This window comes from Oreochromis aureus, linkage group 19 (genome assembly GCF_013358895.1).
Source record: "Oreochromis aureus strain Israel breed Guangdong linkage group 19, ZZ_aureus, whole genome shotgun sequence".
NCBI lineage: Eukaryota > Metazoa > Chordata > Actinopteri > Cichliformes > Cichlidae > Oreochromis > Oreochromis aureus.
The window spans coordinates 10210504-10237329 of NC_052960.1; the positions used below are offsets into that span (position 1 = coordinate 10210504).

The 26826-nt window shown below is 41.2% G+C and overlaps 1 protein-coding gene and 1 long non-coding RNA gene across 2 annotated transcripts in view; one reads left to right on the forward strand and one right to left on the reverse strand.

Annotated features, from left to right (window-relative positions):
- Window positions 1-26516, forward strand: frmd6 (FERM domain containing 6). Its single transcript, XM_031736980.2, has 14 exons — window positions 1-219; window positions 10825-11100; window positions 12395-12485; window positions 14094-14173; window positions 15351-15427; window positions 15577-15763; window positions 17071-17226; window positions 17392-17457; window positions 18226-18294; window positions 22112-22286; window positions 22504-22812; window positions 23131-23262; window positions 23387-23478; window positions 23670-26516. Exons 2-14 carry the CDS (start codon window positions 11002-11004, stop codon window positions 23967-23969), a joined length of 1833 nt encoding a protein of 610 aa, XP_031592840.1. The 5' UTR covers window positions 1-219; window positions 10825-11001; the 3' UTR covers window positions 23970-26516.
- LOC120434723 overlaps window positions 1-26826 on the reverse strand; it is a 55964-nt gene that overhangs the window by 24074 nt on the left and 5064 nt on the right. The gene's annotated exons all lie outside the window — the stretch shown is intronic.

The window sequence follows — 26826 nt, forward strand, 5'->3', positions numbered from 1 at the left end:
TCCCTCCTTTCACTCGTCCCTTCACCGCACATGTATTCCTATGTGGAGCTCCAGCGCGGACAGTGTGGCTCCAGCCGAAGGCGGCCGAACGACTACTCTTCCCAAAAACTTACTGAAGTCCTTCTAAACTGTGGATTTCTTGTTCTTTTTTTCTTTTCGGAAAAAACTCCTTTTGGATTAACCACTTCAAAGGGGAATAACTTGTTTTGTCATTAAAAGGTGAGTTTTACATCGCCGGCCAAATGCTTTGAATACCTTTAGCCGTTTTTATGACTTAACGCGGGGGGATTACTAACGGTTAGGACTTGGGCTGTGGCGTCTTTTCTCCGGGGTTAAGATGTTCAAATGGAGTGGGTTTCACTTCATTCCATATATTTAAATTATTTTATTATTTTTAGCAGTTTTGAATTCGTTGCCGCAAAGTCTGGGCAGATTAGTTGCGTTGCTTCATCAACTGGGATGCTGCCAGGATATTTGACTGGGAATGTTGCCCTGAAATATGAGTATCGTGGACTGCTATTTACCTTTACTTACACGACGTGAAGACGGCTTGTTCAGGGTACATGAGGAGTTATATTATTTGCACGTCTTCACCCATCTTCTGTCATCATTACCAGAAACCTGGTCCCATCATTAAGAAGCGGATATCTCGTTTTGGGGGTTGTGTTTTTATCCAGTCCAGTTTAACAGTAAAATGACTAACATCCAGGATTTATTAATGTTGTGTAAATACCCCACACGTGTGGCTGTGGGGACGTAAATGGCAAAAAGTATGCGTGCCCCATTGCAGTCCTATCCCGGTTGTTCGTTGCTTCAAATGCTTTTGTTTTCTTTTAAGCAAATTGCAAAGTTGTTGTCTTAGCGCACAGGAATGCCAGCAATTTCCCCCCTCTGTTTAATATTAGACCAAAGGGCAATCAAGACACAAAGGAGAATGGGAATCCATGGATTCTGTTTATGGAAAGGTGTTGCCTATTTAAAGCTAAAAATGTTGCATGGGTCCTTGGTTTATTGTCCGTTTCCTGATTTAAATGACCTCATTTCAGAAGAAGCCAAAGCAGAAATGAAGCTTTCTCAGCTGGACTGATGTTAACTAATTTGTCATTCATGTTCTTTGCCAAGCTCTAATAGGGACATTAATGCAATGTAATAAACATTGTTGCACAATGCATAAACATTGCACAGTGATGATTACTGCACTTGTCATGCTGGCTGCCTCTGAAGACACCAGCATAGTCAGGCAAGGGGGATCCCCCTGATAACGTTAGGAAATCTCTCCACTACATATGGCAGCTTATTCAGATACTTTGCTTGGACCATTCCCCAAATACAACCTGCTATCCAGGTCTCTGGTCCAGCTGTAAGGGAGAACGGAAGAAAAACAAGTCATGTTTTTGATATGGTGACACTATCTTGGCTCAGTGTGGTGTATAGTACATACAGAGCAAAGTGAATGGGAGAGGGGGATAGTGCAGGTGCTGTCTGCACGGGAAGAGCAGTGCTGGTGTTAGAAGCGAAAAGGAAATGAGTGAACAAAGGTGGTTGGAGTGTGTGCGTGTGGGTGACTCATTCATGCAAGTCTGTAGGAATGTGTGATGGGATGGTCCATAATTTCACAAGGCAATCCCCCCTCTCTAACTGCACTAAAACCTCATGAGTGTAATGTTTTCTGTTGTGTTTTTTTAGCTCCTGCTAAAACTTTTACCCTTAGCTTTACCTTTCTGTTATAAAACCATAAACAGCACTTGACATTACTTCACTGAATGTTTTACCGATTGTTTTTCTGAAGCTTTCAATGATCTCTGCAGTTTTACACTAAGCATCAGAAGCTCAACTGAATCCTTAGCCTTGGGGCTGGCTTTCTCTGATACTAAATCTCTGCAGTGAGTACAAAACGCCTACATATAGTAACAAAGCTGAAGAGGAAAACTCCTGTGGTGTTCTTTGTAGGTAACTGAAGATAACCTGTTACCTGTATTTTACATAGCTGTCAACTTGCAATGCAAATTCTCCTAAAGAAGCATGACATAATGCGATGTGGGGATTATCATACCATTTAGGAAGCTTGTTTAAAAAAGCCTCTTCTCTTTATCTGCCCTTGGTTTTGTTGCTAGAAGATAAGGTGAAACTGTGTTTGAGTTTCAGGACAATGTGATACACATACACAAGAAAGGGTGAAATTACTGTTATTGCCATGAAGTATGAGAAACTTTATCTCTTGCCATCTTGCATGTATTATCTGCACAGTGTCTACAGTGTGAGGGTGTATACACCCTCAAATCTATTTTTCTGTAAGTTATACAGGTGCCCTCAGCTCTCTGCTGCTATCACTCTCTACTATCTAGCCCAGATAGCTCCTCCAGGTAGCTTGTATCTCAGGAAAGGCCAGTTTTAAACTAACCTAATTTCCAGAGAAACTGTTTATGTACCTTTGTAATTCTCACAATTGACTGGTTTTATTGCCTCAAGAGTCATGAACACACTTTGGCTCTGACAGGACAAACCCCAGTGTTGAGCAAAAACATCAGGGTGGTATGCTTTTTTTTTTCTAAACTCAGCTGAAAAGCTCAAGTGTGCTAAGGAGATAGAAGGGGAAAAATGGGTCAGCTCTTCCTGCATTTGTCTTCCCATGTCCTTCTTCCTTGGATTGTGTTTTTCCTCTGCTAGCTGGGCTCTTTAGTGAAGCTCATGTCTTTTTGAGGAAGTGGACCTGAGAGATTTAACCTGCCAGCATCCCGTGAGGATATTATTGGCTTGTTTCTCAATGCAGCTCTTGGTGTTTCCTGAAGGCTGGTTTGTTGATTTTTGGTAGGACTGATTGTGAGATGAGTTACAGAGACATGGGACCACTGGTGGGTCAGTAACACCGGATAGTGAGAAACTAAAGAATACCGTTAGCAAAAAGTGTATTTATTTTTCAGCATGCTATGATGTAATTCCAGCTGTAAGTGTTGTATGGGTTTGATGTTGGCTGAACAGACTGGCCCAATTATCTCTACTTTGTCTTTCCGTTGAGGTCATTTTCATGCTTCAGAGCCCTTCGTAGCTGGCATGCAACCAGGTGATCGGGTTAGAGCTCTTGTTTTCCTTTTTTTTTTAAAAAAAAAAAAAGGTGCCCAGGAGGTCCGCACAGTTTTCCAGAGAAAAAAACAAAACTGAAAAAAGACTTCAGTGTTGTGGTTCTCCCCTAGTGTGACAGTGTAAGCAACTGGAAGACAGTCCTTGTAGTTGCACACAGGAAACAGATTAGATCACCTGTACAAACATTTTCATGCAGTTATAATGGAGCACTTTGCTTGAAACAAAACAACCGGTTTTGGTTGGGGTTTTGTTATAATTGCAGCTCATTTTTTAACCCTCTCCTTTAAGGCTATTTGTGCTATTTCAAGCATACGTAATGGTCGGGTTGACATCTCTGTGGTGAATTGCACTGCGATTGCTAGGTTTGTGAGGTTACTCATGCAGAGTCCAAGATTAAATGCTGGGCGGGGAGGGAAGGGAGCGACTGCTGACTCTGTCCTAACATGTCTGGCAATGCCGGCAGTGTAAGATATGTGTGCGAGCTCTCAGTCCTTCCTCAGAGCCACATGGATGCCAGATGCTATGACTGTTAAAGCAGTTTTTCCATAAAAGTAGCCGAGCTTAAGTTGTTCACTGAGAACTCCCTGAATCTTTTCTCTTGGAGCTTTCTGTTACTAATTTTTGTTGTAGAGAAAGAGAGAAAAGTGGCATATTCAAACGGTGAAGGATGTTACACCGTTTACAGATTACAAAAATATATTTATTTTAAGACAAGGGAAAAAGACAAACACAAGGAAACCTGGACATTCTTTTAACTTTAAGCATATTAATTAACTTTACAAGATGAAAGAGAAGGTTTTATATTGTGTGCTTTCACATGTCGCCACTTTGCAAACCTAGCCAACTCTAATCCAGTGTATTTAAATTCAAAGGACCTGAAAATATATAGCATACTGTTATTAATGCAAAATGATTTAACCTTGGCAACAACAGTAGAATGATGACACAGGACTTATGAATTATAAATCCTGAGTCAGCAACGAGAGGTGACGGGTATCTTTGTGATTATTACATTTTTAAGCTAAAAATATAAATTAAATAGTTAATGTTATTAAATATTAACTGTCAACTGTTTTATGATATGAAATATGTTGTTTTTACTGCTGGTTTGTAGGATGCAATGTGCTACAACTTCCAAAGGTGGCAGTAATGCAATTTTTAACAGAGCTGAAGTAAAAGAAGATACTACCTACCAGGTGTTGGACCAGTAAAGTGTGTGTGCGTGTGACACTTTGAAATGAGATGCCATTGAACAAACAGGAGAAACACGCAGAGCCAAAGGCAACAAACATCCTTCTGTGGAACTGCTTGGAAAAAATAAAACAGAAATGAGGCCCAGTACAAACCGTGCCAGGTGAAGCAATTACATCATAAGTCTGACATAAATATGCACAGGCATTTGAGAGAAATTTGAGAAGGGGTGCGTACTCCAGCCTAAATTTTAGATGCAAAATGATTTTAAAATTAAAATCCTAAAAATATATGTATATGTCGCCATTGAAAATTCACCACCCAAGTGAATTCAAGTAATGGCTGCTATATACTGAAACTGCATTTTACTGGTTGAGTGGTAGTTTACCCTGAGGGCACCTATTCCTTGACTTTTCTCTGTGAATTATGTAACAGCAATACAGTGCTGTCCTGTATTCAGATCTGACATTCAGCAATTACTGAGCATGAGAATAGTCCAAGAGGACACCTAAAAATTTAGAGGTCATGTGATCATATCTTCTTTTTTTTTTTCTTTTTTTAAAAAAAAATATGATCCATCTACTGGCATGGAGGGACAAAATATTTTCTAGAGTGGGGGCTAGATTTGTCTGCATTGTGAATACTTGCCTCAATTTTAATCAGACATTTCACCAACCTTTAATAAATCACCAAAATTAGGTTTTGGTTCTCAGAGCTAGTTTTGCTCAGAGCCAAAAGGTTGTTTATACTCTGCAAGCTGGGTGGTAGGAGACAAGGAATTCTGACAGTCTACACACAATATCTGCTAGATATTTTTGTGGGCAAGGGCTCAAGAGAAAATAGTGCACTGCAGCATTTCAGCCAGTGTATTGTAGGTCTGACTGGCTCACTAGCCCTAGCATCGGAAAACTGTCTGTGTATGTCTCTCATAGACAGGTGGGTGTAGCCACCGTGATGTTTCCCATTGGTTTGTGAAGTCCTGCTTAGAGCCTTGAGCTGAGGGGTGGATAACACATCCACCCCTGAGGAACCACATATTCGTTGGCAAATGACTTGTGGTTGATGGGTTGTTAGCCAATGAGCATACACCGTATAGTTCTTCTTGCCAACTCTTGGAAGAGCTAATGTTGTCAATATGAACTGAGCCCATAAACTCATCAGGAAAGTGTTTACTGAAGTTACAAAGACTTCTGTGCAACCTCAAGTGTTTTTTGGAGCCATAGTAGTCTCCCTCTGCTGGCTATTTGAAAGAATGCAGGTTTAAGACTTAAGAAGTTTAGACCATAAAAGGAATGGTTTCACTAGTCAAGTAGGTCAGCCATTAGCATAATTTTTATGCCTTTCTGTCCCTCAGCCTTAAAAGGCTGATGGGTTATTGTTGTTACCCTACCAGGTGGGCAGGCAAGATGGACAACCAAATTTGTGAATGCAAAAACTCGAGGACGAAGCGACGTAGGAGTTTCAAAACGATACCACAGGTACATCTACTAAAATTCAAGTTCACATCTCAGGTCAAGCTTTCAGAAAATCTTGTGAATGCAATAACTCAAGAAGGAAGTCATCTCGTCTGAAATTGATAGCATAGATTTATCTACAAAAATTCTCAGAAGAGTTTGAATCTCAGTGACGTTGACCTCAAGGTTAGAGGTCACACATAATTTTTTCTGAAACTCTTATGATTGCGATAACTCGAGAACAAGGTGACATAGGATTTTGAAATACATACCATGGGTGTATCTACTATGGGGCTCAGTGGTACCACTGGACACCACCAGCGTTTTTTATTCTGCTTCTCATTTAGTCCATCAGCAAGTTAAACAGAAGAGATGGGAAGTCTTAGTCCTCAGGTTAATGCCATCTTGTGACTAATATGATTTAGAGTTACTTGTCAGCTCAGCAACATTTCCTATTAGCTGCATAAACTGATCTTTTGGCAGGGAACTGTGAGAGAAAAAGGATCAGCTCCTAGTCGAATTAAGTCATTGGAGCTATTTATAAAAGTTGTGCCCTTTAAATATTTCAGCCAGGGCACCATCTGAAGCCCATGAAACATGTCTGTATAATATAAGAATTTGTCTTCTGTTTTTGTTCCTCACACATACCCCATTGTGGAGAATTTTTAGCTCTGACTAAAGTTCAATCCCAAGAAAAGAAATGTCGAGGATAGCATATCATGACCTCATGGTGCTTCGGTTTCTTAAAATTGAGGATTTTAGTTAATATTTGTGAAGTTCTTCTGAGTTATTGCAGTTTAAATGTTTGTGGTGCTTTTATATGGTTCTTTTACAAATAAATAAGTTACCCGTCAAAGGTGTCATTTGTAGATGTTTTGTTTCGTTTCACAACAGTCTGAAACCCTGCGTAGTTCACTGTCATATTGGACAAAGAATAGCACCTCATTTGTTATATTTTCTGGGAATCTCTCTTAAAAGTAGTACCAAAAAGTTTTCACAGTAACTAGAAAGTATGAAAATCTTAGCTCACTTGGCTTGACAGTTTTTTTTCTGGTTAGCTCCACATGAGGGATTACAGTGCATGTGTGCCACTCCAGGTTTTCGGATGCTGTCAGAGGATTGTGGCGGTGCTGCTCGTTGTGTGCATCGGGAATCAAAGGCCGCCATTGTTGGAATGAGAAGCAGATGTTCGTGAGGAATTCTCCTGACTACAGCAGTTTTTTCTTTTTTTCATGCCAAAGCTCTGAGCGCTGCCTTGTTCCAGCTCCCTCCCGCCTGCTCTCTCGTTCTTTGTTGTGTATATATATCCACTCTTCTTCTCTCCGTTTTCTTTAGCTTTGACATATGCTGTACCTGAAGCTACACTTAAATCAGCACAGTGACAGCCTCCTTCAGTGAGTGTGTTCTTCCTTTTCCAAGTAGAGGAAGTTTTTCTTCTTCTTGTGTTCCTGGATCTTTGTAAGACTTGGAAGTGTCCACTCCTCTAATGTCAATGGAGGGAAAGAATGAGAAAGTAAGAGCAGAAGGCCTTGCTCTGTATCTCAGTGTGGGATTCGGTGTCATGCCTGACCCTGCCACGTTGACAGGATCCCTGTTTTAGACTTAAAGGCAGGAGGAAGCGCAGTTGGCCGCTTTTTGTGCGAGTGTTGGCTTAGTTGGACTTGAGCATTGCATCACACTTTGCAATCCAGTAGAAGGGGATTGAAAGCAGCATCCGATTCATTATCCAGCACTCTCTTTCCAGTAGGCCCCTTCACACACACACACACACACACACACACACACACACACACACACACACACACACACACACACACACACACACACACACACACACACACACACACACACACACACACACACACACACACACACACACACACAGACACTCTTATCCATTAATATGACGCCATCTGAATGGTTTATGTCTAATGCAGCACCCTGATCACATTTCCATAAAACTTACTATGGCGCTCTTACAAGACGTGATGTATCCCCTTGAACACACCACAGGGCTTAATCTACCTCAGCTTAGATTCAGTAAGTACTGTGCATGTATGGAGCAAAAAAATAGCTGTCTTCATGACTGTTGTGTGGTTATATATGATTAAAGCCTTTAAGAACAATTTAGCAGATTGATAAATCCAGTAAATTTATGTATTACATATATGAAAAGGACCAGTGCAATGTCATGGTGGACAACTCTGCAGTTATGTGTCACATGTAGACCAGACATGACACAATAGACCCGGACCCATCAGTAATGGCAAAATGCAGTCATGTCTGCATTACCGCTGTCTTTGATATTAGAGGCATTTGCTTTCACCATTCAAAAATGTAAAAGTGTAATGAATGGGTAGTATGAAAGATGTGACATTTGTTTTTTTTTCTCCCTCTGCTTTCCATCATCACTCACTGCACAACATTTCATATGGAGGCACCCTGAGGAGCTGCTTGATTTTTACACCTTAACCAAAAAATTTAAATACAAGACAGAGCTATGGTGAGTGCAGTGCTACCATGTGGAGACTGCAAGACCTGTGGTTGGTCAACCAGTGGAGGTTGTTCTGTTACTAACTTTACAATATCACAGATAATTAATATGCAATTCCACTGCAACCCTTCTGATCTCAGCAGCTGTTTATTTTCTGTGTCGCAAACTGAATGATTATGTGACATTTAAATTATTACTTTAAACTTCCCACATAACTGTTAAATATTTGCCACTTACCGTATAAAGCCTTTGAGACATACAGCACAAGTGTGTATTCACTGGCATTTGTCTGCCTGCCAGCAACATAAGGTGAAAATCAACCATTCTTATCTCATGAAACTAAGTAGAGAGGTGAGGCACGGACAGAGGAAGGAGTCATTCAGATTTTGTGTGGCTTTCAATTATTTTCTTATTGTGAGATGGAACATTGGTCTGAATGAAGGACTATGTTCTTCAAGTGTTTTTGTAGTTAAAGCATGCTTCTAGTATTATAGTACTGCTATGATTGGGAGAAATCAGAAGCTAACCTGTAATGTAAATTAAAACCTACTGTATTTTTTAATGTATGTACAGATGCCTTGGCTTTATTTTCCATGCACTGCCATTCTGGCTAAGCATGGTATTTTCTGTAAACATTGTGTCTGTCACTTGAATCACTCGTGCTCCAACGAGGAAACAATGATAGAGAGTAGTAATCCAGTTAGATTGGTCTCATGTCTAATTAACCCTGCTGCCTTCCCACTGCTCAGCTGCCCTGAAGTAACACCTGACATATGATCATTGCAAGAGTCCAGGAACATACCCAGTGTGAGTGTGTGTCCTTATGAATGCTCTTACTGTAAATTTTGTCTCTAATTTTGTCTGCCTGTACACACGTGTGTTTGTGTGTGCGCAGTGCAGTTGCAGGTTTAGTCAAGGTCAGCAGCAGCGCAGGGAGCTGCCCCAGTCATGGCTCATCAGCTGACTTTGCTGAGTGGCTGGTTGCCTGCTACACTGCACACCCAATGACCGGCTTTAATGAGAACTGATGCTATATGTCAACAGTATGTGTATTTATGGCCGCTTTACCCACAATGCCCCTTGTCTCTGCAGAAACAAAGCAGTGTTATATGTCGACAGCAGGCGTACGAATGGTCAGTGACTTTGCTGCAGAAGTGCAGTCCTACAGTTAAGGATGTTGTTTATCGGTATCAGTTCAGTAATTTCAGGGTTGTTTTCAGTGGCGCTTGCTTTGTTAAAGCTGGAATTTACAGATTTAAGACTGTTTTTTTTCTCTCAGTCTTAGTTTTTATAAGTGGTACTAAAATGCTTATACTGCAGTGTTTATGGCATACAGGTACTGCTTACTGAATCTTTAAGCTGAACCCCCCTGTCAGTGAATCTTGTAGTATCTAACTGCATCCTTTTAAATGCTAATAGTTTCTCACATGGTAATGTGATCCTCTCTGTTATCCATCCTGCCTGTTTTTAATGACAACATGCCTTCAAGTTAAGTGATTTTAAACAGGAAGAAGTGATAATCTGTACTGATTGTTCTCAAACTTTCTTTGGTCTGGTCTGCGACTTTTCATGCCCTCTGAAGGTCTCACACATCCTTAGGTGCAATTCAAGCTGTGAGCTACTAGCTGCTCACAGGACAGCTGTTAAAGCTGTTGGTGTGCCTATTGTGTGAGAGACTGCTATTTATAGTACTTAGTAAGAAACTAGGGAACACACTGCTGATCAAAAAGAGTATCCGTACAGTTTTTATATGACCTGACTTCAGGTTCATACACAGAATAAAGTTACAGTTGGCCTTTTATATGAAAATACTGCTGAAAAATAAAATGAGAGGGTTTAGGAATATTTTTAGTGTTTGTATTTCCTGCTCAGCATCTTCCGACTTTAATTCTAGGCAACTGAGTAAGAAGGCATGGAGCAGACACTGCCACAGTCTGACTCTTGCACTTGGATTCCAGCAGACGGTGAAAAATTCAAGAAAGTCAGACAGCCAAAAGCTTTTAACAGAACTGAATGAGTTGACAAAAGTGATGCCAGGAGGGAAATGTGGAGTTGGTTGGCTCACAGAGCCAACACAGTCAGACGCCCAGTCAACATCCAGTGCCCGGTTTAGATTTTTATAGACAGCTGTTCAAGCTGCAGTTTGTTACATTTGTCAAAGATGAGAATAGCAGCTAGATTGAGTTGTTTTTGAAAAGAAAGGTGGTGACATAAACTGAAATTGGATAGGAGTGCGAGTGTCTTAGTCAGTATCTCCTTAACCCAGCATTACATGTGATCAGTTCCTTCCAGACCCACCTCCACAGCTTCCTCTGGAGTCATTTATAGTCTTCTGAAATGGTGTCACATATACATGGAAATGAACAAGAGTGCTTCCCCTCCTTATTTGTCTTATATTTCTCATTCCTGTCAGACTTCATTAATACAGTTTTGCTCTTTTTAAATAATAATTTAGATCTTCAAACAAATTCAGATTTTTTTTTTTTTAAATGTCAGCCATGCCTCCTCCGCACATTGCAGAGCACATCTTTATAGTTCATACATTTGCATAAATCAGACTGTACTAACATCAAGTCCTTTGTTCTCTATGATGTGTCTCCACAGTGGCTGACTACAGCTCGGGTCCCCATGCCCTGTCTTGTGAGCACTGCTTGGCCCGCTGAGCCCATAGGTGCGTCTATACCGGGCTACAGCTGAAGCAGGTCTGGTCGGTGGTGGAGGTGGGTCCTCGGAGGGCCCGATAGCAGGCGAAGAAGCCTGTCCCGTCTCAGCCACACGAAGATGAACAAACTGAACTTCCACAACAACAAAACCATGCAGGACCGCCGCTGTGTCTGTGTCTTTTTGCCCAATGATGACACACTGAATGTCATAGTTAATGTGAGTAGATGTATAAAAACTTTTTAAGGTAAAGAAATACATATGAATAAAATAATGTAGTGCACATCAAATGCTTTAATTGACAAACAGACAGCTTTATTTTCTAGATTAGATTTAGAAACATAAAGATGATGCACATCTTTTATATACAGTCTGTGGGCGAGCATAAAGAAAGTCAATGACCAAACTGCTCAGTTCTGTCTGAAGGTTCTACTATTTAGCGCTTTACCCCTCAGAGTAACATAGGTCATTGATTGTGCCAGGTGTTTCTTAGGTGAGCTACCTTTTGTTTTCTTATCTCGGAAAACAGGTGTCTGTTTCGTAGGTTCCTGATTTAAAGTTGCCTGGTTTGTTTTTCAGAGGTAGACATAACACCATCTAAATGAAAAGCTTTTAACCCATTCAGGAGCAGGCATGAAGTCAAAATCATCTCTATAAAGCCTAGAACACTAAAGACAGTGTTACACATCATGTTGAGTTTAGAATAAGTTTTAAAGAGCTGTTTGCTGAACTGTGAAAGTCCCAGACTTTTGATTGAGGTATACATTTACACTTAATGAAGAGCTATCAGCCAAGCAGCTGATTGATCCCAGTGCTTTCCATGCTAAGTAAGCAAGGAAAAACAAGGTAGTTCTTTCCAAAAACAACTGTTACAGGATCTTTTGTTTTGTTTTGTTTTTTCCAAAGAAATGTCTCTGGCTTGGTCAGTAGGTCTTTCAGCCTTTCAGTGTGTTCTTTTGCAGACTGGATAGCTCTGTTTACGTTCTTATTTCACCACTGGTGAAACTGCCTTATGAAAATGACAATATATCAAGTTATACAAGCTCGGAGAGCATATTAAGTCTGCTTGGTACAGGCTTAGTAAAAACCAGTTGGTGCAACCGGCCACTGGCTTAAGGTTGGGATTGGGTTTAACTGTAAGTGTCAAAGTAAATAAGGTTGTTGAACTATACCTAAAAGCACACAGACTGAGAAGTTTTGATTTCATTGCAAATTGTAGTCAATATTTCAGAAAGTTCACAAATCTCTTCAAGTTAAAAGATCCAGAATTTAATTTCAATCTACAATCACCCATCTGCTTATAGTTTCCTGTGTTTGGTGGCTAACACCATGGTGCCAAAACATGTTTAAGCTTGCACAAGATGTCATAGGATGATAAACATGCAGGCAGAGTGCTGCTCATGCATGCCCCAGGTCTTTGTAGTGGTTCATAACAGTGCAGAATAAATGCAACATATCGCCGGTTTGCAGTTATTTGCGATCACTAATAATTGTCCTGACATCTCCTCCCCAGGTGAAGAGTTTGTGCCAGGAACTATTGGTCCAGGTGTGTGACCTCCTCAGGCTGAAGGACTGTCATCTGTTTGGGCTCAGTGTTATTCAGAGTAAGACTACTTTTCATTTAGGGGTATCTATATTCTGTTTTGTTGTGTGCAGCTCAAAGTTGATCTCTTCAGTCAGAATTATTATTCTTAGCGTCTATATACAAATAGTACTTTTCATAAAGTCATAAAGTATGCTTGTCATCAGGAGCCACATAAAACCAGTGTAACCAGACAGATACTTTCCTTAGTACTAAAAGTAGCATCTCTCACCTATCTGTCATGGCGGTTGCCCAGGAACCAGGGCCTCCTCATCCTGACTGCCTCCCATTGTGTGGCAAAGCTAAAGTTGTTTTTACAGTGATGGGGCTCAGCGAGGGTTGTCCTATTGGAATGAGTCACTGTGTCCGTTTTATGGTGTGGCAGACAGCAGATGACAGTTGTAGGCAGCTGCATAGGGAGAGTAAATTGCAAAAGGCGGTGTTTTCAGACAGCTGCCCGCCAGATGAGCCAATCGTGGCACAGCAGGTCAGTTGAGCCGGAGCCAAAGGGTCTGATTGTAGGACATTCCTGAAGTGCTTGTCTGAACAGCGTGAAATCCCCAAGGCAAACAGCGGCCACCCACTCCCTGTGTGTCACCCACTGTCCCCCTGACAAGACTATCTTCACCAGACTCAGTTTTAGATAATATCTGTGGTTTAAAATAATAAAAATTTGTGAATGTTTTCAGCAATAGAGAAAAGATTTCTGTGGTTCTAGCGTATAGTCACACGGTGTGCCAGAAATGGCGTCCTTCTCTATTTATATTGCCATTATAGCCCAGAAAATTAAGTTTATAGGTCAGTTCACACAAATGTAAAAAAAAAACAAAAAAAAAAAACGTTTCCCACTAACCCCTGGTTCATTTCCACTTCCACCAATGTGCAACCACAAAAATACATCTGCAGATTATCCTTGGTAATAGGAATATTGTTTCTGGAAACAGATATTGCCTTTGGGTATTTCAGATATATTTTTTGGATTCTTCAAGTGCCACAAACCAAACATAAATTGGCTCAATAGTAATAGAATGGCGGCAGAAGTCTTAGCTGTGGAGATCTCAAGTTGTCACCAAGTAAAACCAGCATTTTCTTGGAAAATGTTTGAAATCTAACAATGTGGAAACAAAGAATTTTAATGGATCTTTGTATTCTGGCAATTATAATAATGTGCTGCTGCTTAATGTGCTGACTTTATAAGTGCAAGTCATGTAAACGAACACTCAAGTTCCAGGTATATTTATAATGTTGATAAAAATAGGTGCTGGCATTCTGTCATAGAGGCTCTGCTCCTGCTCTTTATGTCCCTTTTAGCTTTTCAGCTGGTTTTCATTGTATAGAAGCCCAGAGTTGTCAGATCAGCAGGCTGCAGCTTATGAAGGGTGTCACTTTAGGAAAAGATTAAGACATGACAGCGTGAGTTAAAGAGAATGAGAGGGAGGCTCAGAGTACAAAGGGAGGCTCAGAGGCTGTCTGATGTGACTGCTCTGAGGCAGTCTTTGAACTGGGCTCATTCAGTGGTGATTTTTCTGAGCAACACACACAAAGGCATATATGTATGTATCCAGGTGTGCACACACAGATGACACAGACAGTGAGTTCCTGGGCTAAAGCTGTTTCTCTCCCATTGCAGATAATGAGCACATCTATATGGAGCTGGATCAGAAATTGTCCAAGTACTGTCCCAAAGAATGGAAGAGAGAAGCAAGCAAGGTAAGAAAGGTTTTGCTAGGCTCCCAAATTTCAGTAGAAATTGGAAGAAGACAGTGAGATGTAAATCAAAACCAAGGATTTACCAAGGGTCTTCTACCTGGACTTGCATGATTTATACAATTAAAATTCCTTGTCAGATGGGTATAATTTACCTCCTACTTGCTTACCTTCTAAAAACCCTGGGCATATTTGCATACAGTTCTGCTCAAAGCCCTGAACCTTTTTGGATCCAGAGGAGCTATATGTACTAACATACAAGTTCAAATCTATAGGTATGGACATTAGATTGACTTTATCTTGTACTTATCTGACCAAGGCCCAGAATAGAGAGGTTAACAGGGTAGCTGCCTGGAGAATTCACAGGTGGGGAAATCCTTAACCAAAATCAAATGGATTACAAAGCATCTGATTCAAAGAGTTTCCTTTTATCTCCTACATATGTGAAAGAGCAACTCTGCACGGTATCAGGATTATATCCTTGCCTAATCCTCCATACATTGTCTAGAGCTCATGTGTAAAATTGGCTCACCAAAGTTCTCTGGATTTAGACAGTATTAATGTCTTTGCCCTGTTCATGTAATCGCAGACCAACTGTGATGTTAAGTTCAGGGCTCTGTTGGGATCAGTCTGCTGTAAGGTTCCTTGTTCGAGGCTGAAGATAGAGGAGTTCTTTATCAGTCTACTGGCTTTTTTTTTTCTTCACAGTTGTCATATTGCAGAATAAATTTGGATCACATGCCTGTCAGTGGTATTGCTCTAAACATATAGTGTGTTTAAAACATTTGCAGAGTACTGCATGCACCTGGAGATTTGTGCAGAATCTCTGGCTGTAACACCAGATACAGCTGTGTGCACAGGCAATAGTGTCTGTACATCCAGGATGGTACCACACCTGGAAACCTCAGTCTAAAGACGAGACTTCAGGGAGTTGCTGTGTTAGGTTGTCACACTAGCCAGGCTAGCTGTTTAATGCCAGTCTTAATGCCAAGTTGGTCAACATGAGAGTGGTAATGAGCTTCCCTTCTCACTCCCAAGTATTAGAAAAACTTTATGAAGTAATTACCTGTTGCTCCTTTTCTATAGAGTTGATCCAGTTCATTTTTGTAGATTGATTATAATTGTTCAGTGATGCTGTTTGTAGTAAATAAACAAATTTTTCCACATGTGGCTTTTGCAGGGCATTGATCAGTTTGGGCCTCCAATGATCATTCACTTCAGAGCTCAGTATTATGTTGAGAATGGACGATTGATCAGGTCAGTAAAGCCTCTTGCTTGTTTATTTGCATGCTGAGTCAAGTTATATGTGTGAATAACGAGGATATTTGTATAGACTCCACAAAGATCATTCTGTTTAGCCCCAGTTATCCTTGAAGCTGGCTGAATCTGCTCTTTCTGCCCTGCAGCGATCGGGTGGCCAGGTACTACTACTACTGGCACCTTAGGAAACAGGTGCTTCTCTCTCAGTGTATCCAAAGGGAGGAGGCCTACTTCCTCTTGGCAGCCTTCGCCCTGCAGGCTGACCTCGGCAATTTCAAACGCAACAAGCACTTTGGGAAATACTTTGAACCTGAAGCGTACTTCCCCCCATGGGTGAGTCTGTCTAACATGTACTGCATTTGGAACGTACTGTATGTCAAACCTAAGTTATGATTTAAGATAAATGACTATTATCCTGCACGCTCACAGGCTGTTCTGAATTTATGACTGATAGTTAGTTGCCTTAGTATCAGATACAGAAGTTGAAGTATAGTCTCTCTTAATCAAATGATAGCCATTTAAGTATTTTAAACAATTACTTTCATTACATATGAATGTTTTAGCTTTTGTTTGACTTCTGTGGTTATAAGACTATATTTCTTATGCATTAGGTGATGCTATGTTATGTGAGGAGTGACTGACAACATGTGCACAACTCAAAGTATAAAGTATATCAGTATTAAAAGATGCATAAAATGTAAAGTTGAGTGCCGTGACAAGAGAATCATTTTTTATAGTTGTATCTTAATTTAATTGCCATCTGGTGGAAAGCTTTGGCATATGCATAAAATCTTAGAAGTGATGTTAGAAGTTGGAAACACAAGCTGTCAGATCATTATGTGGATAGCCTGCCGGAAACCAACAAGTCACTCTTATGTCCTAATATAATATAAGACTGAAAGAAAAACACATAAACTGCTGTATCACTAGCTGAGAAGCTGCAGGTACAGTGGGCATTATGTTAAAATGAGATTTTAGGCTGTCAAGCAGTGTTCCTGGGCTGCAGGGTGTAGAATATGTTTTAGCACCTTCCATTAGTCATGCTGACCAAACACTTAGCAACAGCTCCATAGCCTAGCATGGAAAATAATGAGAACTGGAACACTTCAGTTTATTTTTGTCCCTGAAAGTAGCACACGCACTTTTCAAAAAAAACAAAAAAAACCAACACAAAATCTGTAGAAGCATGCAAGACATGGCTATTCTGGCATCACTGCCTCCCCAACCACTACTGCCATCCCTCTGAATATGGCAGCCACACCCATCCGATTGCCCCCACTTCCCGTCATTAGCCTCCTGCCTCCTTATCACTACTCAGAGCCAGCAGTGACAGGAAATTGTTGGAAATGAACAGCGTACGCTACCCTCTGTAAATCTTGCCCAGATTTAGGTGCTTAGAAAGCTTACTAAATCTTCAAAAAGGGGCTCACAAAGCTTAGCGCGTGTGTTTCCGGTTGCTGCCTCTGGCTCTCACTCAGTCTCTTTAGGTTGACATCTGTTTGCCCTGCGGCAGGCAGCTTCATCACCCTCATCAACCTAAGCCGCCAGTCGGCTGTAATAACTCAGCACAACTTCAGGGCAGCCAAGCCTGACGACTACCCCCCTCTCTCCCCCACTTCTCTCTCTCTCTCCTTACTCAGGTGATAGCCAAGCGTGGCCGTGAGTACATTCTGAGGCATATCCCAAACATGCACAAAGACCAGTTCGCTCTCACGGCTTCAGAGGCACACCTCAAGTATATCAAGGAGTGCGCCCAGCTTGATGATGTCACAGTACACTACTACAGACTCTACAAGGTGAAAAATGCCTCTAATCTAGTTTCTGACCAAGATAGTGATATGTTGTATGTTATATTGTTATGTTATGGCTAAGCAAACATTATATGCATGGACAGCTGGTTTGATTTCAGCCTTTTCTCCTTAATTTCCTCCTCTTATCGTGTAACTTAATATTTTCAACAGGATAAGAAAGAAGTCGAAGCATCTCTTACATTGGGCCTGACTTTACGTGGTATTCAAATATTCCAGGTACAGTTCCTTATTTAGAAATCAACATAGCTATTTTTTTGTATTCTTGTATACGTACAGTTAGGTGTTTTAACACAAAATAACATAACCAGACAAAATCATATCCAGAAATAATAAATCATACCTAAATCTGTCAATCCTTAATTGCTAATAGAGCCAGGTCCCAAATTTTATTTTGGTTTTTTTGTTTAATTTATGAAACCAAGTATTCCAAAAATATTGAACTTTATTAGTGTAATTTATTTTCAGATTTCAGGTGGTTTTGCCTTCAGTGCCTTTCATAAGGTTTCATGCTTCACATTAACTTAATATGACTCATGTATGCTGTCATCATGAATCACACCTAGAAACCACTTGGTGACCATCTGGCAACCAAAGGCATCAAGGGAAAAATGTTTATTCCATGACTGGTTGACAAGTGGTTGCTGGAAGTTGCTTGCCAATCAGTATACAGTTCTGCACCAATCACCTCTGTGTGATTGCTTTGGTTGTAAGCAGATTGCTGTGGTTGCCAGAATTTTGCATTGAAGATGCAAACTTTGCTGTGAAGACTCTTATACCGGTTATAGTGGCAGTGAAATTATGCAATTGCTAGTGACCAAAGCAATTACAACATTTTTTTGGTGCAGCACCCTGTTTACAACCAGTTTCACCTGGCAACAGCCAGCAGCCACTCACCAAATGGTCAGGGAATATACAATATACATTCTTTGTTTACTTTGATTTGTAATAAGTCGACATCCATGCATTTTTGCTTCTGTGTTGCAGAATGTCGGGTCTGTGAGGCAGCTGTTGTACGACTTCCCTTGGACCAATGTGGGAAAACTGGTATTTGTGGTGAGTCAGATGTCTTATCAAAACACGTAGCCCAGAGAAATGTTCTTCACAGGTCCTGCAATTTACTTTTTTGGATTTAAAAAGAAAAATAATTTCCGTGATGATGAAACACAAACATCCCTTGCTTATGGCGATGTATGTGAGAGCCTGGCTCCTGCTTAGGGTCGCGGAAATTTTTACGGAAGGAGTCTTTCCTCCTTGCGGCTGTTTTATCTTAGTCCTCCCAGTCCTCTGGAACTAATCAGGGATTTAGAGAGACTTTCCTTACACACGTACACATGCAGAGCCACATACTGTAAACTACAGGCATTTTTTCATCTAATGAGCAGCAGGATTTTCTGTTTCATGATATACATGTCCCTCGATTCATCCATTTTGATCAGTTATCACTGTGGTCCCTGTGCTCTGTAAAGGAAATCCTGTTAAATCTCCTCATCTCTGCTCTGAGTCAGCTTGCTGTTAAGCTGAGCGCTGCAGCAATTTACTTCCATAGGGTTTCTGTTATCGCAGGAGAGCAGAGAAGCTTACTGTATATCTGTTTCACTCCTGACGGCTTCACATTTTCTGCCAGTCTGTTATTAATCACAATCCCGAGAGGTCTTTATTGCTCATCACAGCTGTTACACAAAAATGGGCTCCTTGTGACTCTAAATTTGGCTGTTTTGTTGTTTTTATACAATGAGACAGAGTTTACAGGCTGTAAGGTCTCTGAGAAATGTGGTTTCTTTGTCCCAGAAAGTTGAAGGTCTTGGTCTCAGACTGGATTTTAGTTTGGTCTAATTTTGGAGTAAGCAGCCGTCATATCTGCTGCACAGTTCACGGTGGAGACTTCCTGTTTTCCACAGTCTTGTTTTTTTGGGTGGTTTTCTTGCGTCTGCCATCTACACCGTCGTGACAGCGAACAAGCCGTGGCGTGGCTGTGGTTTGACTGAGACCCAAAAGGCCTCTGAAGGCCCTGTCCCACCCTTCTTCTGAATAACAGGCTTTCTCCTCCACCCCACCCGCAAGTCACGTCATCCTGCATTGCTGCCATCACCGCTGCAGCTACAGGCAAGCCAGAGAAGGATGCAAGCACAGGGGCGCATGGGTCAATAAGCACCAGATGTTGTGATGATTTTAGGGGGATTTCCGATTCAGGATTTTGGCTTTCCGAATGGCTAAAACTCCCCCTTTTTTGTATAAAAGTTTAAAGCAGGAAGGGTAGAGTATGTTCTTGGTTCACTAATGCAACAGGGTGGAATTCTGGGTTTTTCTGAAGTAATAAGTTGCATTTAGATTTTTCTTGAGCCAGTGAGCGTTTCATCTCCTCCCCTTGAAAGCTGAAATTAAGTAATTGCCCTTATGTCCTGTGCTCTTGGATCTCAGGCCAGCTTTTGCTTCGCTACTACTCTGGTTGATGCTGGTCTGTATGAGGAGTTGTTGATGTTGCTGGGAGATTTCAATGTGTGTGGCCTGCTCGGGAGGTCTTTTTTCATGTAACGATTAAGAAAGTTGTCCAGCAGCTTTAGATGACCCGATCATGTACAGTGCACAGATCAAGAAAAGCTGTGGCTTCTGAAAACCTCTTAACAACCTGCCACTCGACACCAGTCTGCTCTTTGCTGTGTGTGTTTGTTCTTGAATAGAGTTACTGTCACGCAAGCTGTTCATCCACTATACCCGCTTCTGGGTGTCGGATTATTTTTGCCTACTTAAAACCTGACTGAGATATTATTCTACTAAAAAAAAAAAAAAAAGAATCGCCCCTCACAGAGTCATAAATACTGATGTCATAATCAAAACCAAACATATCCCACACCTCCCTCTTCATATTAATCATCCATAGACCTGCTGCAGAGAGTTCAACTTAAAGATAAATGCCTGTTGAAAAAACGATGCAGCATCAACACTCAGAATGTTTGAAGAGCGTGTCTCCCATCTCCTCTTTTCTTTTTACTAATTTTCATTTATCAGCTGTCAGTACTGATACTGGCTGATATATTGGCAGGGTGTTTGTATAGATGGCTGTGGGAATACAAACCTGCTTTTTTGCCTCAATAAACTCTTTCCTGATGAGCTAATGATCTCAATCTCTAGTTTTAAGTCTTATTATAAAAGATGATGTTACTTTTCTAAAATATGGCTCCCATTAGAATGAAAAAGGAAAAAAGAATTAGTGTGTGGTTTAGGGTAGGCCTACCGTGTGACAAATTACTACCCTAATAGCCATTTTCCATTAATACCTACTCGGGTTGGCTTGGAACAGCTTGAGATGATTTTTAGGGTTTTCCATTAGGCGATCGTACCTGACACCAGGTACATTTTTAGTACCTACTCGACCAGGGTTCCAAGCGATCCAAGTAACGTCAACAGACTTCATGCCACCAAATGGCTAGTCAGTGGCGTTGTTTGATGAGTCAACTTCACGAAAATCAAAACAGCTATTCTTGAAACCCAGCAACAAAGGAAATGGCTACACAGAAAGAATGTCCCCGAGTCTGACCAAAAGCCACAGACCGAGCAGCGGGTATATCATCGCCTCGACGCCCACCTTTGTTGTAGCGTTCGTGACGCATACAAATGACATCAAGAAACGTTTGGCTGTATTGCTGTAATGACACTTCGCACATTAGGTGGTACTCGATTGTAATGGAAAATGAGTGGAGCCGGAGTGGCGTCAAGCTGATCCAGTTAGGTACTATTGGAAAAAGGGCTCAAGAGCGTGTACTCTTCACTTGTCACATACAGACAGCTAAAATGTTCCATTCAAGACTTCACACCTGAACCTCGCAAAACCAACAGCTGATGTGACAGCCACATAAAATCTTTTGTACGCAGTCTGCGGTTGTTATCCATTTTTCTCCCTTCTGCCTATAAATAAAAGGAGCTCGAACCAAACAAAACAGTGGATGGTTCAAAGGTTTAAGATAAAAGCATTGCCTGGGAAGAATAACTACAGTTCACAGAGTAGAGATTTAATGCAGCAGCATCAGCTGCCTCCTCTTTGGACTCACCGAGTTCGCCTCGTTCACAACTGGCTGCTGCCCAGTACGACTTCACTGTTTTAGTGGTGGCTTCTTGGATCTGCAGAGTAGCAGTTTGAGGTTAAAGATAAATACTCAGTTTGAAGGATGGCAGCAAATTTCTCTCGCACTTTCCCATCCAGAGTTTTTCTCCTCTCCCATAGATTTAAAGAGGAAATCTTATTCACAGAAAAGTCTTTTGTGGGAAAGCCACCGGTAAAGAACTCAGTTCATTTTTTATGAGCTTATTTCTCGAAAGCTGAATAACCAACAATAACCACTAAACATACTTCAGTTCAGCAGCTTTCTTTAAAAGTATTTATCTAAATAAAGTAATGCTCTGTCCTGTAGTCCGAAAGCATAGCTATTTGCATTTTCTCGAGGTCAGAGCCTAAACACTTGCAGAAATGTTTATAGGTCTGTGTTAAAAACAACCCTGCTCACACTAAAGACAGCTGTTATTGTGTCGAGCCTCTGCCAAAAGGCGCAGGAGAAGGCACAAACCCACCATTTTAGTTTTTCCGAGCATCCAGCTAATATGTCCTCTGACTGGAAAAACAACCAAACTGCTGAGAAATGGTTTGGGAAATGAAGAACAGATTCATGAAGTGATTGTTGCTTTGTGTTCAGCTACAAAATAGTTTTCAAGAACAGACTTTGTTCTTTGGCTAATGCTTGCCTTCAGGCCTCCCTGGCACTTAATCACAATTTCACATTCCAATTTCATAATCATGTTTTGCTAACTGCTGTAAATCACCGAGTCCTGTAATCAACATTCATGTGTTTTCTTTTTCCCCCTCCCTCCACACTCTCAGGGGAAGAAGTTTGAAATCCTTCCTGACGGTCTACCCTCGGCTCGTAAACTCATCTACTACACAGGATGTCCTATGCGGTCTCGCCACCTCCTGCAGCTGCTCAGCAACAGCCACCGGCTCTACATGAACCTGCAGCCGGTTCTCAAACAAGTCCGTCGACTGGAGGAGAACGAAGGTATTTGGCGCCAATTATTCTATCAGCAGTAAACACCCTTTGACCAGGTACTTCTTCAGAAATATGAGTCAAAAGAGAGCTGATGCTTCCTGTTTTTTGGTTGCCTGGAGTACGTAAATTTGTTTTCTGAGATGGATATAGCATTTTGAACAGAAGTCTGTTTGCGTTAGATATTTAAAAACTACCTGTTTTTTCTTTCTTTCTTTCCCCACTTCAGAGAAGAAGCAGTACCGGGAGTCATACATCAGCGATGCTCTTGAACTAGACATGGATCATCTGGACAAGCGTTCCCGTGCTAGTGGCAGCAGCGCAGGCAGCACGTCTCATCACAAGCGTCTGTCTCGCCACTCCACTACCAGCCACGGCAGCTCGCACACCTCCGGCATTGAGGCGGACAGCTTCAGGGCCCCCGGCCAGGCCCCGCACAGACCCCTGCGCACCTGCAGCTCGTCCACAACCAGTCACGGGAGCTCGCACACCTCTGGCATCGAGAGCAGCGGCAAGGAACGCAACCTAGATGATGAAGGTATGAGTATTTACATTTATCTATTTTGTGCGTTTAGAGTCCAGGTAAAATTTCCCTTCAACGATATAGGGGTAGATTCATTTCATAAAGTTTTTGCTTTTTTATATAAGAATCCACAGGAAGTAATTTCTCTTCAGTTTTCAAAATAAAATGCTGTAAGACCTGCCTGATCAGAGTTAACATGCTGATGGCTTGCTAGATTTATGGGACTTGATATTACAAAAAAAAGCAGTAATCATACTCCAGTCATGCTGTTGCAGAGAAAGTGAGAAGACTTGTTTATTTCAGATAATAATTCAGAAACATTTTACTCTGCAGAGATTGAGATGCTGGTGGATGACCCCAAAGACTATGAGGAGCTTCATGAGATGGCCCTGGATCAGGAGATGTGCATCCACATTACTGAGGACATGCTGACGATGTCACCTGATCAGACCAACGGATATTCAGGTACAGTTTCTCTGCAGTCAGGGGAGTTAGCCCCAAAGTTGAATGAGTTAAATTACTTAACGCCACCTGTCTGATTTTATGGAGGCGGTAGCAAAATGTATCTCAAAAGTTTGTCTTTTTGCAGGATTGATTGTAAAAGATGTTAGCTCCTCCACATCCAGCTCCTCTGAGACTGTCGTCAAAATGAGAGGACAGAGCATCGAGTCTTTGCCACAGGTAGTTAAAGCAGTTTTTATCTGTGGAGGCATTTTGTTTGTTTTTAGTTTGCATTCTTACTTTGTCTAGAAAACAAGTCATAAGGAAGTAAAGCAGAGGGTTTAGAGTGACTATAAAGAAACACTTCATAACTTCTGTGTTTAATTGTCTGTGTTTTTATCCATAAATTTGATTTGTTGTTTTCCATGCAGACGTCTGCCTGCAGGAACCCTCAGTCTTCGACCGACCGCCACAGCCAATCACTAGACGACATCCGCCTCTATCAGAAGGACTGCCTGCAGTGGGCGGAGCTCTGCCAGGACACCGCCCACAGCTACACATTCGGTTGCGCTCAAGAGCTAAGCGACAGCAGCGGCGGTGGCGGCTATCAAGGCCTGGCCGATCAACGTGCCGGCATGCTTGGCGAGCAGCACCCGTTTCCCATCAAGAGAACCAACAAGTACTTCTCTCTGGACCTGACCAGCGATGAGGTTCCCGAGTTTGTCGTGTGACAGAAGCACAAAGTAGGCGACCTCAGGGTGCCCTTTTCGCTTCTCCACGTCAGACGTGGAGATGTTTCAGGCCTCAGGGAACGAGATGAGAGGAGCGCTGCAGAGCTGGTTTCTATTCTTGGCAGCAAATAGTAGCGATGAGTAAACTGGCAACAAGTTAGCTGCCCCTTTTAAGCACCACTCGAGATGTTTCACATAACACATAATAAATCAATAGACATTGTCTGTCTGAAAATCAGACTTTAAGAACAAACACTGGGCTCAAAAGAACTAAAAAAAACTGCACCCCAAGGTCAAAAGAAACAAAAGGGAAGGGATCTTTAAAAAAAAAAAAGAAGAAGATTTTATTTAATTCAGTCTCCTCCAAACTGATCCGTTTCTTTACAAAGTCATCAAAAGACTTGTGCATGTAGGTTTACAGCAGACAGATTAATGCACCTGACAAGCTTTTCAAAGATCTTCTGTGGAGGACACAAAGGACAGAAATCACGCTGAGCTACAAACCAAAGACGAGATGGAAATAAACTGAAACTACATCTGTCTCTACATCCAGTGTGGCAGAACATTACATGTCAGTCATGCAGGGAGGGAACATGGACCCACAATCCTCTGTGTGAGAGCGGCCATGCCTCCGTCCTCCTCTCTTCTTCTGCTCCACCACTTCATTTTACCTCAACTGGAAGTGGAGTGTGCCAACCCCCCTCACCCTCCCAGACTGGACTTTTTCATAATTTGAACATAAACCCGACGTGCCTTTATCACACTATGCAGGTGTCAGTCTCGCGCCTCGACAATCACACATCTTCACCCTTAGATCCAAGCCATCAGAACTCAAGCTCTGCTTTAACATTGCGCGCACACACACACATAAACACAGAGGTCAAGCTAGTTTTTCAGCAATTAAATGTTAAAAATATCCGGATTTCACAATGTTTTGTGTCCTGTCAAATTCAGCCGAGCTTCCCAGGAGGAATGAGGTCGGGTGAGTTCCTACGTGTTCTGACTCGCTCTGAGATTGCGGCCACAAAAGTTTCCCTGTAATCTAGCCTGAAAATGGAGCCGGGCTGGCTGTCAGCCAAAACAAACCACACTTTGACGCATACATATACATTCTCCTTTGACTCTTCAAATCCTTTTGTTTCAGCTTTTGTTTTAAACTGGAATTTGTTACATTTTTCTCTTAAAAATCAATTTATATGTTGTATTTTTTATGAACTGTATATGTTACACACTTAATCTGTGTAAGGTTAAAGTCATTCAGTATTACAAGCCAGTGTAGGTGACAGTATTAAGGACATGTGGCTCTGAACAAGAAAGACAGGTTTTATTGTCGGTTTGATTCAAGAGATGTGACCGTTACTCAAGATTTCAATACTCTAGAAGTGGCACTGTTTCCACTGCGGTTTGTAAGGCAGGTGGTTGTGGAGTGACATCTTTTCATCAGAAATGGAGACTATTTCCCTGAACCGATGTTTCAAAACTATTTTTCCGTTTTTCTTTACCCCACTGAATAGTATGATTGAGAGCAGGAGGAGGTCAGTCAGTTATTGCTTTTGATCAACAGTTTTCTTTTTTTTTTTTATCATGACATGAGGAGAAAATGGTGTAAATGTTCAGTTTTAGATATTGAGGATCATGAATTTTTTTAAAAAACGCTGCTTTATAATGATGTAGGATCATTTTGCTATAAAGCTACAGCTTAGCTTAGCTAAAAGACACAAAGAACAATTATCCTGGTAGTCCATCCTGGTAGTCCATCCACCTGCCAGCTCACATTCATTCAACATGAGGGTGTAGGAACTGTTCATTGCCATTTTAAAACTGAAAGTTTTGGGGTTGGCTAAATCAAACCCCTCAGTTTAACCCCACCTCCTGCCCTCTTTCTTCTTCTTTTTTCTTGTTGCAGTCAGCAAACAAAAGCGAGGTGTTAATGTGGTGATACTCCAGCGACTTTTTGTGCCAACCTGTATGACACGTGCAGTGTAAGAACCGTTAGCTGAGAGTTTAAAACTCATTTATCGTGGTTTTAAGTGTCCTGCGCTTAAAAACGCTATTTTAACACAGTCTATCAGACAGCATCAATGAGGATTTTTATGCAATACATAACAAATACATGGATTTAATTAAAGCTGTGTAATTAAATCAACTTCTATATTTCATACTGTTTGTTCTTTAACTGTTTATATAATTACTCATTAACTGAAAATGTCTATTTTGATGGACAGCAATGTTTCTTATATTAAAACAGCATGTGTTAAGGTACATAGCCATACATTCATAACCCATGTCCTTAAAGTCTTCCTGATTTACTTCTTTGGCTCTGCTATATGGTCATACTTACACTTTGTAAGAGTCTGTATGTCTGTGCCCATAATCCTTTCTGTGAAAGGATCGCCCTGCAGGTAAAAATGTTTTTTGTCACCTTGTTGTTCAAAAAAAAAAAAAAGAAGAAAAAAAAAAAGATTTGTTATAATGAAGTCTGGTCCGTGCCTTCTTGGTACTAATGCCCTCAATATCCAATAAATAGGTACATTTATCTACCAATTATATGTTGTCAAGTCATTTCATTTTTTTGAGTATTGCCAGCTGGAAGCTAAAATCTAACTCTTTAAGTATAAAACTTTACATTTGGAAGGTGGCGTACAAAGTGTTTCCTTGGTTCGTGCTGCCCTCTAGTGGTTTACACTCACTGGAATGCAAGTCTCACTTTGGCCTGAGGGTGGCAGTATTTCATAATAATTAAACAGCTCTGTTCCTTTTGTACTCTGGCCTCAAATTGTGTTTCACACCTACTTTTCTTTTTTTTTCTTTTTTGTAAAAACACACATATAAGCCTTATTTTAAAGTGTGCTATCTA